Genomic DNA, 13,863 nt, shown 5'->3' with positions numbered 1-13,863 from the left:
CCAGAAAAAAAACAACTGTTCAATTCATCTCAAAGCACTTTACAGTTCACCAGATCATCCAGGCAAATTGATTCAAAGTTTTCTATCTAAGGAAAACCAGTATTTTTGCATCGACTCGAAGGCAATCCCTCACACTAAGCATGCTTGTAGTGACAATGGAGAGGAAAACCTCCAGCAGAACCAGGCTCAGTGTGAGCGGCCATCTGCCGAGTCCGACTGGGTTTCAAGAAGACAGAAGCAGAGATACAAAAAACAAATGTAAAAGGTGGCCCCATCCAGGAAACACACAGACAGGCAGACGAGCTCCAAGCCAACTCCCATGTCAGAGGATGAAGAGAGCACATCCAGCCAGTAACAGTCAAAGAAACAGGACTACACTGAAAAACAGGCCAATCTCCAACATCTATAAACAAAGGTGTCGATGGGAGCAGCACAGTTGATATTTCTCTCCAGGATGGAGTCACAGCCAAACAGTAACAGAGGAGGCGAAGCTCTGCAGAGTGGGAGAATAGAGATAGAATGAAGCAGAATGATGAAATAGGTGTCCCTATGTCCTCCAGCAGTCTAAGCCTATAGCAGCATAACTAGCACAGGATCAAAAGTAAATGTGTGTTTTCGTGCATTAAAAGTGTTATAAATGATTTAATTTTAAACGTATGTTTAAAATTGTATCATCCTAAGTTAACTAAAATACACACTGGGTATTTTGTCCGACGGAACTTGAATGCGTCTGGAACAGATGCGAACCAATAGCGTGCGACATCCTGCCGAGGAAGAAAACTGTTGTATTGAAAACCGAGACGAGGAGCGGAGCAGAGGGCAGAAACTCGCCGGTAACCACTCTAACCCCCCATTACAATTATTTCCAGGCAAGAAGAAAACAATAACAATAATTTAACAAATATTATCAGACTAGCGTCAGAGCCAGGAGAGTTTGCTTTAACCCAGTGGACCGCAACAAGAAGCACAGATGGTGAGTGCTGCTTTTTCTCCCTCTCTGTCCGTTGGTTTGCACCGTTTGTCTGCAGCCTGTTCTCTGTTTCTCTCAACCTGAGATGAGGTGATGATGCCCGACCTCTCTGAAACCAATAACCATCCCAAACCCGTGTTTCTCAATAAAATATGTAATTATTGTTTATATTCAGAAGGAAATGGAAGGTTTAGCTTTAGTACAGGATTTAAATCCCCCCCACCGAGTGCTTTAAAATGCTAACAGTGCGCCAAACGGAACGTCTGCTCCCCTGCTAGCTAAAAGCTAATTAATATATTTTAAAAAAAGCAACGCTTAATTTAATCTAAAACGCACACCTCTCATCGACTATAATTGGTAAAGCCTTTAATATAAAACATTTTTCCTACCCTTACTTTTATTGAATGATTTGTAAAGCGTGGTAGAAGTTAATGTCAGAGTGTTATGTTATTGTTTTGTTCTAACATATTATTCACTCCTTGAAGCTGGATATCTCTGCGCTGGTATAAATAGGACACAGAAATATGTAGTGTAGCCTGATGTCCCTGCATACATGAGCCTACTGTAAAGTGTTTGGGTTGGTTTGAGATTGCCAGTGTATCATAACGTTTGGTTAATAACATATTATAATGATATTTGTAGGAATTATTTCTCCATTAAATCTTAGAATTTGAATTATTTAGTTTGGTTTGTTATTTAGAATAAGATTTGTTTAGTGATTCAGGTAATTAGTTAATTAATTTTAGCTTGGGATGTGGGTGTTTTACTGTATAAATAGGGAGGTCTTTGGTAGCTATTATGCACGTGGGTGGTCATATGTTTTTTTTTTGACTTGATGTAGGGACTATTTGCACAAAACTATAAATCAAAAATCAAAAAACTTAAAGGTGATCAAAGGAAATGGTGAATTCAACTGAAATATCCACCTGATGCACTGTGGATTCTGGCTTACGCAGTCCAAAAAGATCAAAAATGGTCAAAATCCAGTTCTCAGTCTTCAGCCAGTCAGTCAATCATTCAGTCCATTAGAGAACAGGTGCAGGAATCAGAGAGAGAGCAATAGAAGAACCCTGTGAAGCCTGTATCCTGTCTGAATGGAAAAATAAAGCAAGCAAAGAACTTTATTTTGATCCTTTTTGATCTTTTTGAACTGCGTGAGCCAGAATACACAGTGCATCGGGTGGATATTTGAGTTATCTTCACATTTTTCTTTGATCACCTTTAAGTTTTTTTTTATTTTAAAATTTTAGTTTTGTACAAATAGTCACTACAATATTTATGCAAAATAAATAGATATATTATCATCCAATTGATTTGCTGATTTATTTATATTATAACATCTATTATTTCATACATCTTTCTGTTTTGATGAGTAGATTTAAGAAATAGATAAATACAAAATCAGTTAATAGAGCATCATTTTAGTGAAATTAAAATCTAACATTTTTTGTGATCTTTATATAGTAACACAAGCATAACAAGCTGATATCAGCTGGTTAATGAATTGGGATGTCTTTGTTCAAAGCTAGACTGGAGTCAGCTGCTTAACAGGCATGCATGTCACGCATGGCCAACTGTCATTTTGTCTTAATACTTTACTTTAAAGCTCTTGTTTAAAGCCACGAGTCTCTGAAATGTTTAGTAAACTCTATAGGATTGGCTGTTGCCTTGATGGATGTTATTTTTGCCTTAGACTAGACCTAAGTACCCGATGGAGGACAGCAGATTGACTTCTTGTCTTGTAAAGCAATGTCCATCAGCTGCCTGATCTCTTGAAACTCCTCTTTTATCCTTTAGAAGCATTACAGCCTGATCGGCTGTTAATTATTTTCCAAGCATATGGCTACAAGGCTTAACTAACTACATGATAGCTTTCGTTTCCTGCAACAGTTTTCAGGCTGTCTGACTGTGTGACAGTTTGTTAGTTACACTGCTCCCCCATATCTGTTAGTTTTTGTTTAATAGAGAAATCTATGTCAAAGTCTATATTTGTTTACAAATAAAGCAGATGGGGGGGGTTGACAAATGATATAGAATAAAGCTGCAGTAAGACCTAATGTAGTGTAATGGAAGCATATGCTCTTATTTTACTGGAACAGCACCAAATCTCGATTGGTTCTGGATGCTAAGAGTGTCTTTTTGATTATAAAGGGATAATATTAGCACTACTTTGCATCAAAAGTTAAAGTTCAAAACATAGCTGTTTAATAGTGTATTTTAGTTTTTGTTTAGGTTTCCTCTAAAACCTATATAGTTGAGTGAATTTCAGTTGTGCACAGCGGAGTTTGCAGTCCTTAGACACAAGTCTTTATGCATTGAATGCTTGACTTTCTGAAAGGAGGTTGGTGTTTTTCTTCTTTGCAAGAGAATACAAATCTACCCTGATAGGGTTGGTAGGCGTGCATTCAACCTCCTACACAGCAGATAGCCACATTCTTTTCTTTTGATCTATATCACTTGTTCCCATTTTCTAAGATATTCACATATAATATAAATGCTTAGGTTAACATTTATTTTAAAAAACTATTCTAATAAAAACTATTCCCAAAGGTGATGAAAACCATTAGGCTTTGGCTTAGTCCATCATGGCATGGTGTTATTTCAGCTGTTATTTTGTTAGCTGAAGTGGATACCGTCTCACCATTCTTTTTCGTCACTGCCATCATCGTGCTGCTGACTAAAACCTTTCAGCATCTTGCTTAGGAATCCCAGAATCATCAACTAGTAGCACCTATGTATCATGTTTTCTTTTCAGGTATTAAAAGCTTTTAAAGTTCGGGGAATTACTGAAAGGGAAACCTTTCCTTTCTGTGTTCCATTTCTGGCTGCAGCTGTAACGTTGCTGTGATTGCAAAGCAGATATTTGCATGGTAGTTGTGTTATAGATTTTTTTTTTCCAGGACTGGATGAGGCATGCCATGCCGAATTCCATTCAAAGACAAGAATTTGATTGTGAAATATTTTATCTTCTCTGCTTCCCGATAACATCTAATCAGGTGAAGCACTCTTGGCTATTTCCTAAAACCACTTTTAACAAGGTTGAACATGAAAGGTTGCAGAAGGCTGGATTTCTTTAAGGCATCTAGTCAGCCATTTGTTATATTTCTTAAACTATTCAAAAGGAAATAAAACCACTTATGTAGCAAAGCAGCAATCTCTTTGATGCCTTTTTTTTTGTCTTCCTCAGCTATTCGGTTCAGTACCAATTTTTGCATTTAAGCCAAGAGCAGATGTTCTCATTTATTTACCAGCCAGTTTCACAAGAACTTAGACAAGCCTTGTAGAAAATAGGAACTAAACTTTCTGCTTTGTCAAAATTCAGTGGTGATAGGTCTCCTATTCTGCTTAAAAAAATAAAACCGCTGTCACGCTATTTAGCACTCATTTTTTTTTAGAATTTCCACATGCAAATAGTATTAAAATGAGAAATACTCTTCATTTCTCTCTTTATCTTTACTTTTCCTCCATTACGTTTTTTTCTAAGTTTTACGGTAATTGCTGTCACTGAAATAAAAAAAATAAAAATAAAAAACAGCTGTAGGGGTGGGTAGTATAACCAAAAATATATTTTCTCTTCTTAGCAGTCAAATCTTGCTCAACTCTTAAACAATAAAACAGCTCCATCCAGACAAAAAAAGTCCATATTAAAATCTTGTAAATTTACTTGTGTATTAAAAAGGATTGGGACATTTGGAAATGTATTTTCATCACAAAACATGATGAGCTGCTGTTTGGCAGATATAGTTTAATATAGTGATGAAGCTTTTGAAGCTCTTTATTGTTAGATAGTAAGTCAAAACAGGCCTGCTGAGGCATGAGCTATGCAGACAAAGCGATGGATGTGCCCATGCCACCCAGCACAGAAAAATGCCCAGTCATTTTCTTGTTACAGCAGGAAGTTGAGCTGGGGAAGTGAAATAGTAGCTGACCAAACATTCGCCCTGTTACTAGAAGTGATTACTCTGCAGACCGGTTTGCTGAATCCTTCACCGACATGTTAAAAAAGAAAATTTATTTTGAAATGCCTAGCAGCTAAACTAATTTCCCCCTTTTGATGGGTCAAAAAAGGAACTGAACTAAACATATGTAAATGAGTCAAAGTTGAATCAGTTTATGCAGCCAAGGTGGAAATATTAAAACTTCTATTAAGTTTTACTTCTTCATCATTGTTATATGTTATTTTTCTTCTGTAAACCTCAGCAATTTGGGGCATTTTTCCTCTTCCCAGGACTCTTAGTCTCTGCATGTTCAAGTTATTGATTGAACTGAGATTACAGTCAAAGAGAGGCTATTTATCTTCTTTTCCAGAAACTGTTTTAGGAGTTGGGTGAATGCCATGACCGCCAGATCCAAAACGAAACACACAGTGAGAGAAATCTGCTGTAGCTCTTGGCTGATGTTGCTGGTTCTAAATAGGAAAATATTTGTTGAGCTTCATTTTAAGACAAACGTCTGGAACGCTATTAGATTAAATTGAGCTGTCACAATGATTATACAAGGATTGCTTCCAAAAATAAGAAACAGGAGTGTGAACATGTTCTTTGGATAACAAAAAAAAAAAAAAAAAAAACGCTTTTTAGCTGTAGTGAGTCATCATGTATTCAGAGATAATCCAAAGTGAAATATCTAATTTTTGTCCTGTCGGCCTGCAGTTTAAGAAGAAAAATATAAAGATAGTTTATAGCTCCCATTTGTAACAGTCTGAAAAATGTATTGAAAAGACAGAAAGATTACATTTTAAAGGTTAGCTCATTTGCTTTAATGCCTGATTTAGTACATGACATGCACTCTAGCTGTACCTTTAAATTCTTTCACTGGAAAAAGTTGCAGGATTTATGACTTTTTTCAAAGCCAAACATGCCATCCAGTGGGAGTTGGAGGCTGCAGTCATCCTTCACACACTAGTATTTAGAGCAGCTGCTGTTGCCTGGATAAGAAGATTTATACCTGTTAAAACAGACTTCACCTCTCAGCACATCTGAAGCTCATTTGACATTTAGTCATGACTTGTTTGTTTAAATCACAGATAAAAATAAAACATAGAAGTGGGATTAAATGGCCCTTAGCTTCCTAAATGTTCCACATAAACCTCAAGGCAAGTCTTTGTAATAAAAAAAACTATTTTAAAGAAAACAGAGGAACGAGTTGTAATCAATCCCAAAGCTCCTGTTCCTTTGTTGTTGTTTTTTTACAGCATTTACACAAACACAGACAGGCCAACATGTGCAGGTGAGATTAAAACCAAAATGAAGGCTCAGAGAGAGGAATGGAAGCATTGAGCTAAGAGTTGAAGCTCTTTTGCAAGACGATTTGAGCACTGAGGCTGAAAGTGTTCCTTGTTTGGTCAGATAACTACAGTCCAGCTGGCTCCAGTTTCTCTCACGCTGCAGATTGCTCTACAGCTAAAACAGTGCCGGGGAGAGAGGATTAGTTCCACATAAAACCCCTTTATAAACACTTTGTTCTTTCCTAACAGTTTCCCTCATATTTCCTCATAAATTAGTGTCCTGCTTTCGGGCCACATTGATTGTGTCATCGTCTATTGTCAATAAACTTTGAAAGTACATATAAGTAGAAAAAAGTATGCAGTTGAATTACTAGCTATCTGGTACTCTGCAAGACAGCAGAAACGGATGTGTCATAATCTACTTCCTGCCACATTCAAGCTCTTTTGGGGAAACTGTCACTTATGTACATATAAGGCAAAGAAAGACAAGATGGCACATGCAAACCCAAAAACGTGTGAGAAGTGTTTGAAAAGTGTATTTCTTTTACAGCTTCGGTAATAACACAATCACGCTCTTGCACCCCTGCTTTGCGGAAGGTATCAGTATCGTTTAAGCTTGATTTCTAACAGTTTAAAAACTTTCCTCGAGAAGATCAAAGTCTTCTCGGTTCAGTAGCTATACAACAGCCACAGGAAGTGGTGTAGTTGCAGCGTGCTTGACAATCAGCAAGCATGAGTTGTCTGAGGCGTAGAAGCAACATAATAACTGCTCTCAGGAGGAACTGTGGATGTCGAGGAGATGTTTGACCGTTTGGATCTGATTGCATCCACAGGAAAACGAATGGCTTCACTGCTACTGAACTAATTGTCACAAAAAGGCATGTCATCCGGTTGCCACAAGTGCAGGCAATAGCCTTTGCTTTCCTGCTTGTAAAGTGATGCATAATAAAGTTTGAATAACTTGGTATGTACGTTGCTGCTTAGTGTTGCTCTTTGATGTAAAAAGAATAGAAATTGGTATATATTTGTAAATTGAATATAAAGGTGACTTTTTAGAAGCTCTTTGGTGAACACTTGACCTTCAGCAGATAATAAAGTGACAGGCGATAAATCCTTTAGGTTACATGGCAGCCCATTAATGCATTATTGTTTCAATTAGCTTTTCTCACCTTTGCCAAAAATGATCATGATGACATTCGGGGAAATTGTATTTGTAGTTACAAGAAAGGCTGGGATATTAGTATATATTGCGATGGAAAACTTCAATATCAGATAGAGAAGTATGTAATTTCATTGAACTCAGAGTCTTAACTGCAAGGCATTCTGGGGGATGTAGGCAGGAGAAATGATTCAGCCTCCCAACCTCAAACAGCCAAGCTAAGTTAGGTAGGTGGTAGGACTGACCTCTTTTTAAAGGTTACGTTTATAAAAGGTTAGGGTAACAATTTCAATTCACTCTTTCTCCCACAAGTCCTTATTTTGAATAGTTAGAAAAATAAATCAGTAACAATCAATATTGATTGAAGGGATACATTCTTCAGCACAGCCTTAGATACACAAATAAAGGAAAATCTTTTTGAAAGTGCACATCATGCTACATCTCTCTTTAAAACTTAGAGAACATTTTAGAAAATGAACACCTTACTTACAGCCAAAAATGGTAGTGATAGTTTAATGGTCTTAGGATTCTTTGCTCTCCGTGGACACATTGGTGTATTAGATGGAACCAGAGAATTTGCTCTTTAGCAGATAATCCAGAAGTAGAACAACTTTTGATTTGATTTAAGCTAAAGCAAATCTATAATGTGCAGTAGTTGGACAATTATCTGAAGCAAGGATGACAAGTTATTAAGATTTTATACAGAAGACCAGGCTGCTATTGATTTCTTTCCCTGCAGTAAATTAGGTTAATGATTAAATGAGGATCAAATTCTGGTGATGACTTGAAACATGCAAGTGCAAAAAAAAAAAAAACTAAAGAATTTAAAAAAAGAATTCTGACTACTTTTTTATGACAGTAAATTTTAAATACATCTTTCCTCTTTTTTACTCTTTTATTTTTCAACTACAAAAAAAGAGCAAAACCAAAGTAGTCATTCTTTCACATGCTGCAGGTCTTATTCTTTGCAGCTGTTAATCACCCCAAACCCCATTTTACACCTGATGTTTTAGACAAACTTACATAAGAAGCTTTGAGAATAGTTTGTAGTGGACTTTCCCCTTCTGCAGAAAACAGGCTGCCCGTCTTTCTTCATACTTTGCTATTTCTGTGGCAGTCATTGTTTATGTGTTTAATACACCAAATCGTTTTTTCTTACCAACTTTTTTGAGGTATCTTTCAGTTTCTTTCTTTTAAACTGGCAGGAAAAGTAACATTTTATATTTGATCTAATAGTTGAATGAAAATACTAAATTTTTTATTAAAATCATCTGTATTTTAAAATCTCTTTTGTGCTTTTAAATGTCCTCACTAGAAGGCAGATTTTGTTGGATTATGCTATGCTGTGGGCAGAGCCACACCTCAGCTCCTATGATCAGACAGAAGGCACCTGATCCTCTCCCCTGGGTGCAAACAGACAGATGGAGCAAATGGAAACTAGGGGGGAAGAGAAAGATATCAGAAAGATAACGCAGACACAGTGGTAAACATGGCACAATCGCAGTGTAAAGTATCCCTTCCAAAGGGGCTCAGGCATTTACAGTGAATGAGCAGAGATGCTTAAGGTTTGGAAGCCATGTTTAAATGTTTTATCTCAAATTGTGAATATGTCTCTTTTTTTCAGGACACCAGAACCAACAATGAGGAAAAATCTGTCCAGAGATCTAAGGTAATCTCACAATGATAATTGTTATATTCTACTATTGTGCAGCAGGTTTCCTCCTGCTGGGTCGAAGTGCCTAGCAAAACTTCAAAAGACCTATAGACTTGAAGCAACACATTGTGAATTGGAAATAAAAAAAAAACCTAAAAATCGAAGTGAGCTTTGCGTTTGTATTTATGGACAACCAAGACAGACTTTTATCGATCTTGGATCAATACCCTGGAATACCCAACCCCATAGGGAAGCTGGATGAATCATTCGTTAAACATACAGGCACAGGCAAAGCCTGGAGCAATACAGAAACTCTATCAAATCTGTCTGAGCTTGAGCTCTTTTTCCAAGAATGAAGGCCTATACTTGTATTTGGGCAAACAAGTTTTGTCTATATTTTTGGCAAATCTAAAAGGTTAGAAGATAAAATTGCAATGAAAGTGGTCTACAAATTAAAATAACAGGAATACTGATCCTATAGAGACTCTCCATTTTACTTGTTAAAAGTGAGAACCATGCTTTTTTTTCAACTTCCTGACAATATACATTTGAGGATTTAGTTGAAACATGACCTATTTAAAATTCAATAAGCATATCTAATTTTTAAATTAACTGTATTTTACTGCCAGAACATTTATTTAATTTTATTTATATAGCGTCAATTCACAACATGCTTCGTCTCTAGGCACTTTAGAGAGACAATTCCACCAGATCATAGTCAGATTGGTTCAAAGTTTTATGTCTAAGGAAACCAGCTGATAGCATTGACTCATTTACTTGTAGGCAATCCCTCACACTAAGCATGCTTGTAGCGACAGTAGAGAGGAAAACTACCTTTGAACAGGAAGAAACCTCCAGCAGAACCAGGCTAGCTTAAACCAGCCTAGCAGAGTTCTGCCAATTCCTATATGTTCAAGCCTTTGTAAAAGAATGTTATGTTCAGCTGTATCAAATTCAGCAATGAGATCTAACAGCAAAAATACAGTTACAAGTACATTATCTGAGGCCATGAGAATATCATTAGTGACTTTCATCAGGGCTGTTTCAGTGCTATGATTACTGAAGCTCTAAAACCAGATCGAAACCCTTCAAAAAAGCAACTATGTTCTCAAGAATTTTAGACAAGGTAGGAAGATTAGATATAGGTCTATAACCGACCAAGTCATCTGGGTCAAGAGACGGTTTCTTAAGTAAAGTTTTAACTACGGTTGTCTTAAAAGCCTGTGGCACATATCCCTGTAATAAAACAATCACATCAAAAATGGAGGAGGAAATCAGGGGGAATAAATAACTTGGTTGGAACTGTGTCTAACGTGCATGTTGAAGGCTTAACAATACTTTGAAAGTACAACTTGATTAAAACAGCTTAGACCCGGTTCAGATTCTATAGTTACCTCAGATGCTGCCTCAAATTACTCTTGGTAAATAAAATATTTATGTGCTCAGTCTTTCAGCTTCAAGACCCAAAAAGAAGTGTGCGCATCATGTGAGAAGACAGTCTACCCAATGGAGAGATTGGTTGCCAACAACCTGGTTTTCCATTCAGCATGCTTCTGCTGCAAGCACTGCAAAGCCAAACTGAGGTGAATACATGCGCTTTGGCTTTCTTTGTTTTGCATAGTTATTTGATTCCTTCCTCCATCTTCTTTGCTTGGTAAGTAACTCTGATTCCTCCCTACCCCACAGCCTTGGCTCCTTTGCAGCTCTTCAAGGCGAGTTTTACTGCAAGCCCCACTTCCAGCAGCTTTTTAAAAGCAAAGGGAACTACGACGAGGGTTTTGGACGCAAGCAGCACAAAGAGCTCTGGAGCTCCAAGGAGTCCGATAATATAACAAAGTCACCATGATCTCGCCTGCCTTTTTTTTTGTCCTTTCGAACACCTCCAGCATGTTGCAATGAACACATGCCTCATATACTGGGGCCCAGTTAATTCGACCACACACTCACATGCTTTTCAAAATGCCATCCGTACAGACACATGCACAAAAAGCTTAGAAATGACCCATAGCATCAAAATGTGTGGACATACTGTACATTTTACCAATAACCTTTTTTTTTTAGATCTTATTTTCCAATTTCTTCGTGGGATTGGTAATTGATTGTGACCAAAATATTTCCCTGATATGGGGAGCGCATCACAATGTATTTTAGATTTTCTTTTTTTTTCTTTGACTCATAATAATAATTTGCACCATTTTTTAATATTTTATCACAACCTCAGGCATTTCAGAAGAGTTTCAGAGCATCAAATGTTTGAAATAGAGCATGCACTCAGGTCAATTTTTACCCTATGATTACGGAAATATGTAGATTCCAACCAATATAACAACAGAAATGTATATCATCCATTACAGTGGTACGCTGTCAGACAAATTTTTCTGCTTCAAATGTTCAGGAACAAACAGGGTACAGAGTACTGTATAATAACCATGCACATTGGCAACAGCTCACCTCATGTTTTCATTCTTGTAGTTACATTTATTGATATTCAATTCATTCCCTTCATGTTTTTAAATTACAATTCTCAGTCTTATCCTTGCATGTTAGTATGACTGGGTCTTAATAGCCTTACCTTTTGACTGTAATCATGTCCTGTGTTGTGAATGGTTTTGTTTCATGAATGCACAGCAGTCTGTATCTAAAGGTAAAAGGATGAGATCCTTTGTGCTTTTATTGTTGGAATTGTAAATGATTTCTGAACTTGTGTTTTGTATGTTATCTGTACATAGAGCCGTGGTTCGTGATTGTTGACTTTTCCCCAACCTTACTGTACCCCCACTTTGCACAGACAAACAGTTACCAAACATGATGTTAAAAAACACAAGAAAATTGAGGCCTTGTCTGTTGTATATAAAAACAGACAAGAAAATGTTGCTCCTCTGTTGTTTGAGGCATGTTAGTCATTGATAGTCTTGTGAAGATTGTGATTGTTAATCCTAAATTCTAAAAGAATCAGTCTACTCTATGTTAATTCATAAAGATGTGTATGAAGCCTTTTGGGTAAGAGAGAAAACATCTTCAGGAAGTGAGGAAAAAGTTCAATTACATTTTCTTAAAGTACTTAGGATTATGTGGCATTCTTACATTTAGATAGTTTGTACAGACATGGTTTCTTGTTTTATCACTGTGCTCACTTCCTATTACTCTTTCCATCTAAAAAAAGGTGGACTAGATTCACTTTTGTATTATTGCCTTTTTTCTTCACATTTTTTTTTTACTTTGTTTCATAATTAATAAGCAGTTTAGCAAGTGGACCTAATCATAAAATGCTAGTTTTGCAGCCTTTTGATGGAGAGTTTGGATCCTGTGATCTAGACGTGAATCTTGCATGCAAAACCCATTGCAGAGCTCCCTCTGCTGGGGTAAGTTTGTTATTGATGTTTAGTGTGAAAGGGCGCTGGAAATAATTTGCCTATGAACCTAACATAGCCTTTTTGAATATTTTGCCTCAGTCTGCAGTGCAGCAGAAGTACGGCTGCTTTTATCTCAAGTGATCCTAGTTAATCAAGGTTTCCATGTTTATATATTCCATCAATCTCACTCTAAAAGCTCTAAAATATCTAATTTCCTAAAATGTGTGAATATTGCCGACACTTGAATTACTTAAAGTACGTTTCTGTGACTGAAAGTCTACTGTGAAACTGAGCATGCTGTGCAGTAAAGTTAGATCTAACCATATACCTTTTAAGAAAAAGAAGCCTTTGAAATAAGTACTTGAGGTTATTGTATTTTTAACAAAGTCCCCCCCAACAAAAAAACAAAGTTAATGCAGTTTATTTTTTCAAGCTGTTCATTCTAGAGATCTACTCTGTAACAAAATCACTTCAACAAACCAGTGGCTGTTGTTTTCCTCTAAACTTAACTCATCATTTTTATCCATGTTTTCAATAATGAAAGGTATAACAGCATTTTTTTTCTTTTTAACATCGTCTTTATGTCCACAGCAAATGATTTGAAGTCAATATTTAGGAATACTGTTTCTATTATCCTCTGCAGTTTGCCAAGGTACAACAGCAAACTCTTTGAGCTACATACTTTGATTAATAAAGCAGAAAAGGTACATTTTACACTGGTGCAAAGAGGCTCAGGTGAATGATTGCAGTGTGACATTTTAATGATTAATCTGTCTGTTCCTTTTGTGCTGGACATACATGTTGACTATTTTCTACTGCTGTTGTCACCGAGACATTAATAATGTATGCATCTTTGAGGGTGTATTCTGTTTTCCAGACTTGACCTCTGAGTTAAGATGGCCTTACAGCAAAAAAAAAAAGACATTTAGACTGTATTTTCAGTCTTTCCCCCATTTTCCTTTATTACTAGTAGTTATTTGTTCTATGATACATTTTCTAATGTAAGCACGCCCCTCCTCTTTCTCCGCCATAATACTCAATCAGTTTTGTGCATATTTTCTTTTTTTATTCATTTCCTTTTTTGTTTTGTTTTTTACATGCTTTTGAAAAAAATAAAATAAAATGCTGGTGTTGAAATAATACATTTTGCTTTAAGCTCAACTTATTTTAGGCGATGGTCATTTGTTTTTTAAGGGATGGTCATATTTGTTTACGATTTCCTCAAAAAAACAATAAGTTGTATAGCTGAGCTCCTTAAAGTTTTCATATTTATTTTGAGTGTCAAACTTGTGACCTCTTTATTTCTGGTTCGCATTTAACTATATTTTCCTAATGAATCGGTGTCCTGGAGTGTTTAAAGTAATGATTTGGAAAAAAGCAGCTCATAAGCACTGCTAGTTGAGCAGGACAATTTTATTAACTGATTTATAGTGAATCAGTTGTGTTTTCAAACCAGACTGTAGCATTTATTGACATACTGTCTTAAACATTTTCTTTTCT

General features: G+C 36.4%; 1 protein-coding gene across 1 annotated transcript; it reads left to right on the top strand.

The window, feature by feature from the left end:
* The first annotated feature begins 781 nt into the window (after positions 1-781).
* limd2 (LIM domain containing 2) lies at positions 782-13,516 on the top strand. Its single transcript, XM_015374841.1, has 4 exons — positions 782-973; positions 8,981-9,025; positions 10,457-10,593; positions 10,697-13,516. Exons 1-4 carry the CDS (start codon positions 971-973, stop codon positions 10,854-10,856), a joined length of 345 nt encoding a protein of 114 aa, XP_015230327.1. The 5' UTR covers positions 782-970; the 3' UTR covers positions 10,857-13,516.
* The last annotated feature ends 347 nt before the right edge of the window (positions 13,517-13,863 follow it).

This window comes from Cyprinodon variegatus, unplaced genomic scaffold (genome assembly GCF_000732505.1).
Source record: "Cyprinodon variegatus isolate N-32 unplaced genomic scaffold, C_variegatus-1.0 Scaffold109, whole genome shotgun sequence".
NCBI lineage: Eukaryota > Metazoa > Chordata > Actinopteri > Cyprinodontiformes > Cyprinodontidae > Cyprinodon > Cyprinodon variegatus.
This window is presented reverse-complemented; position numbering and strand designations above follow the sequence as displayed.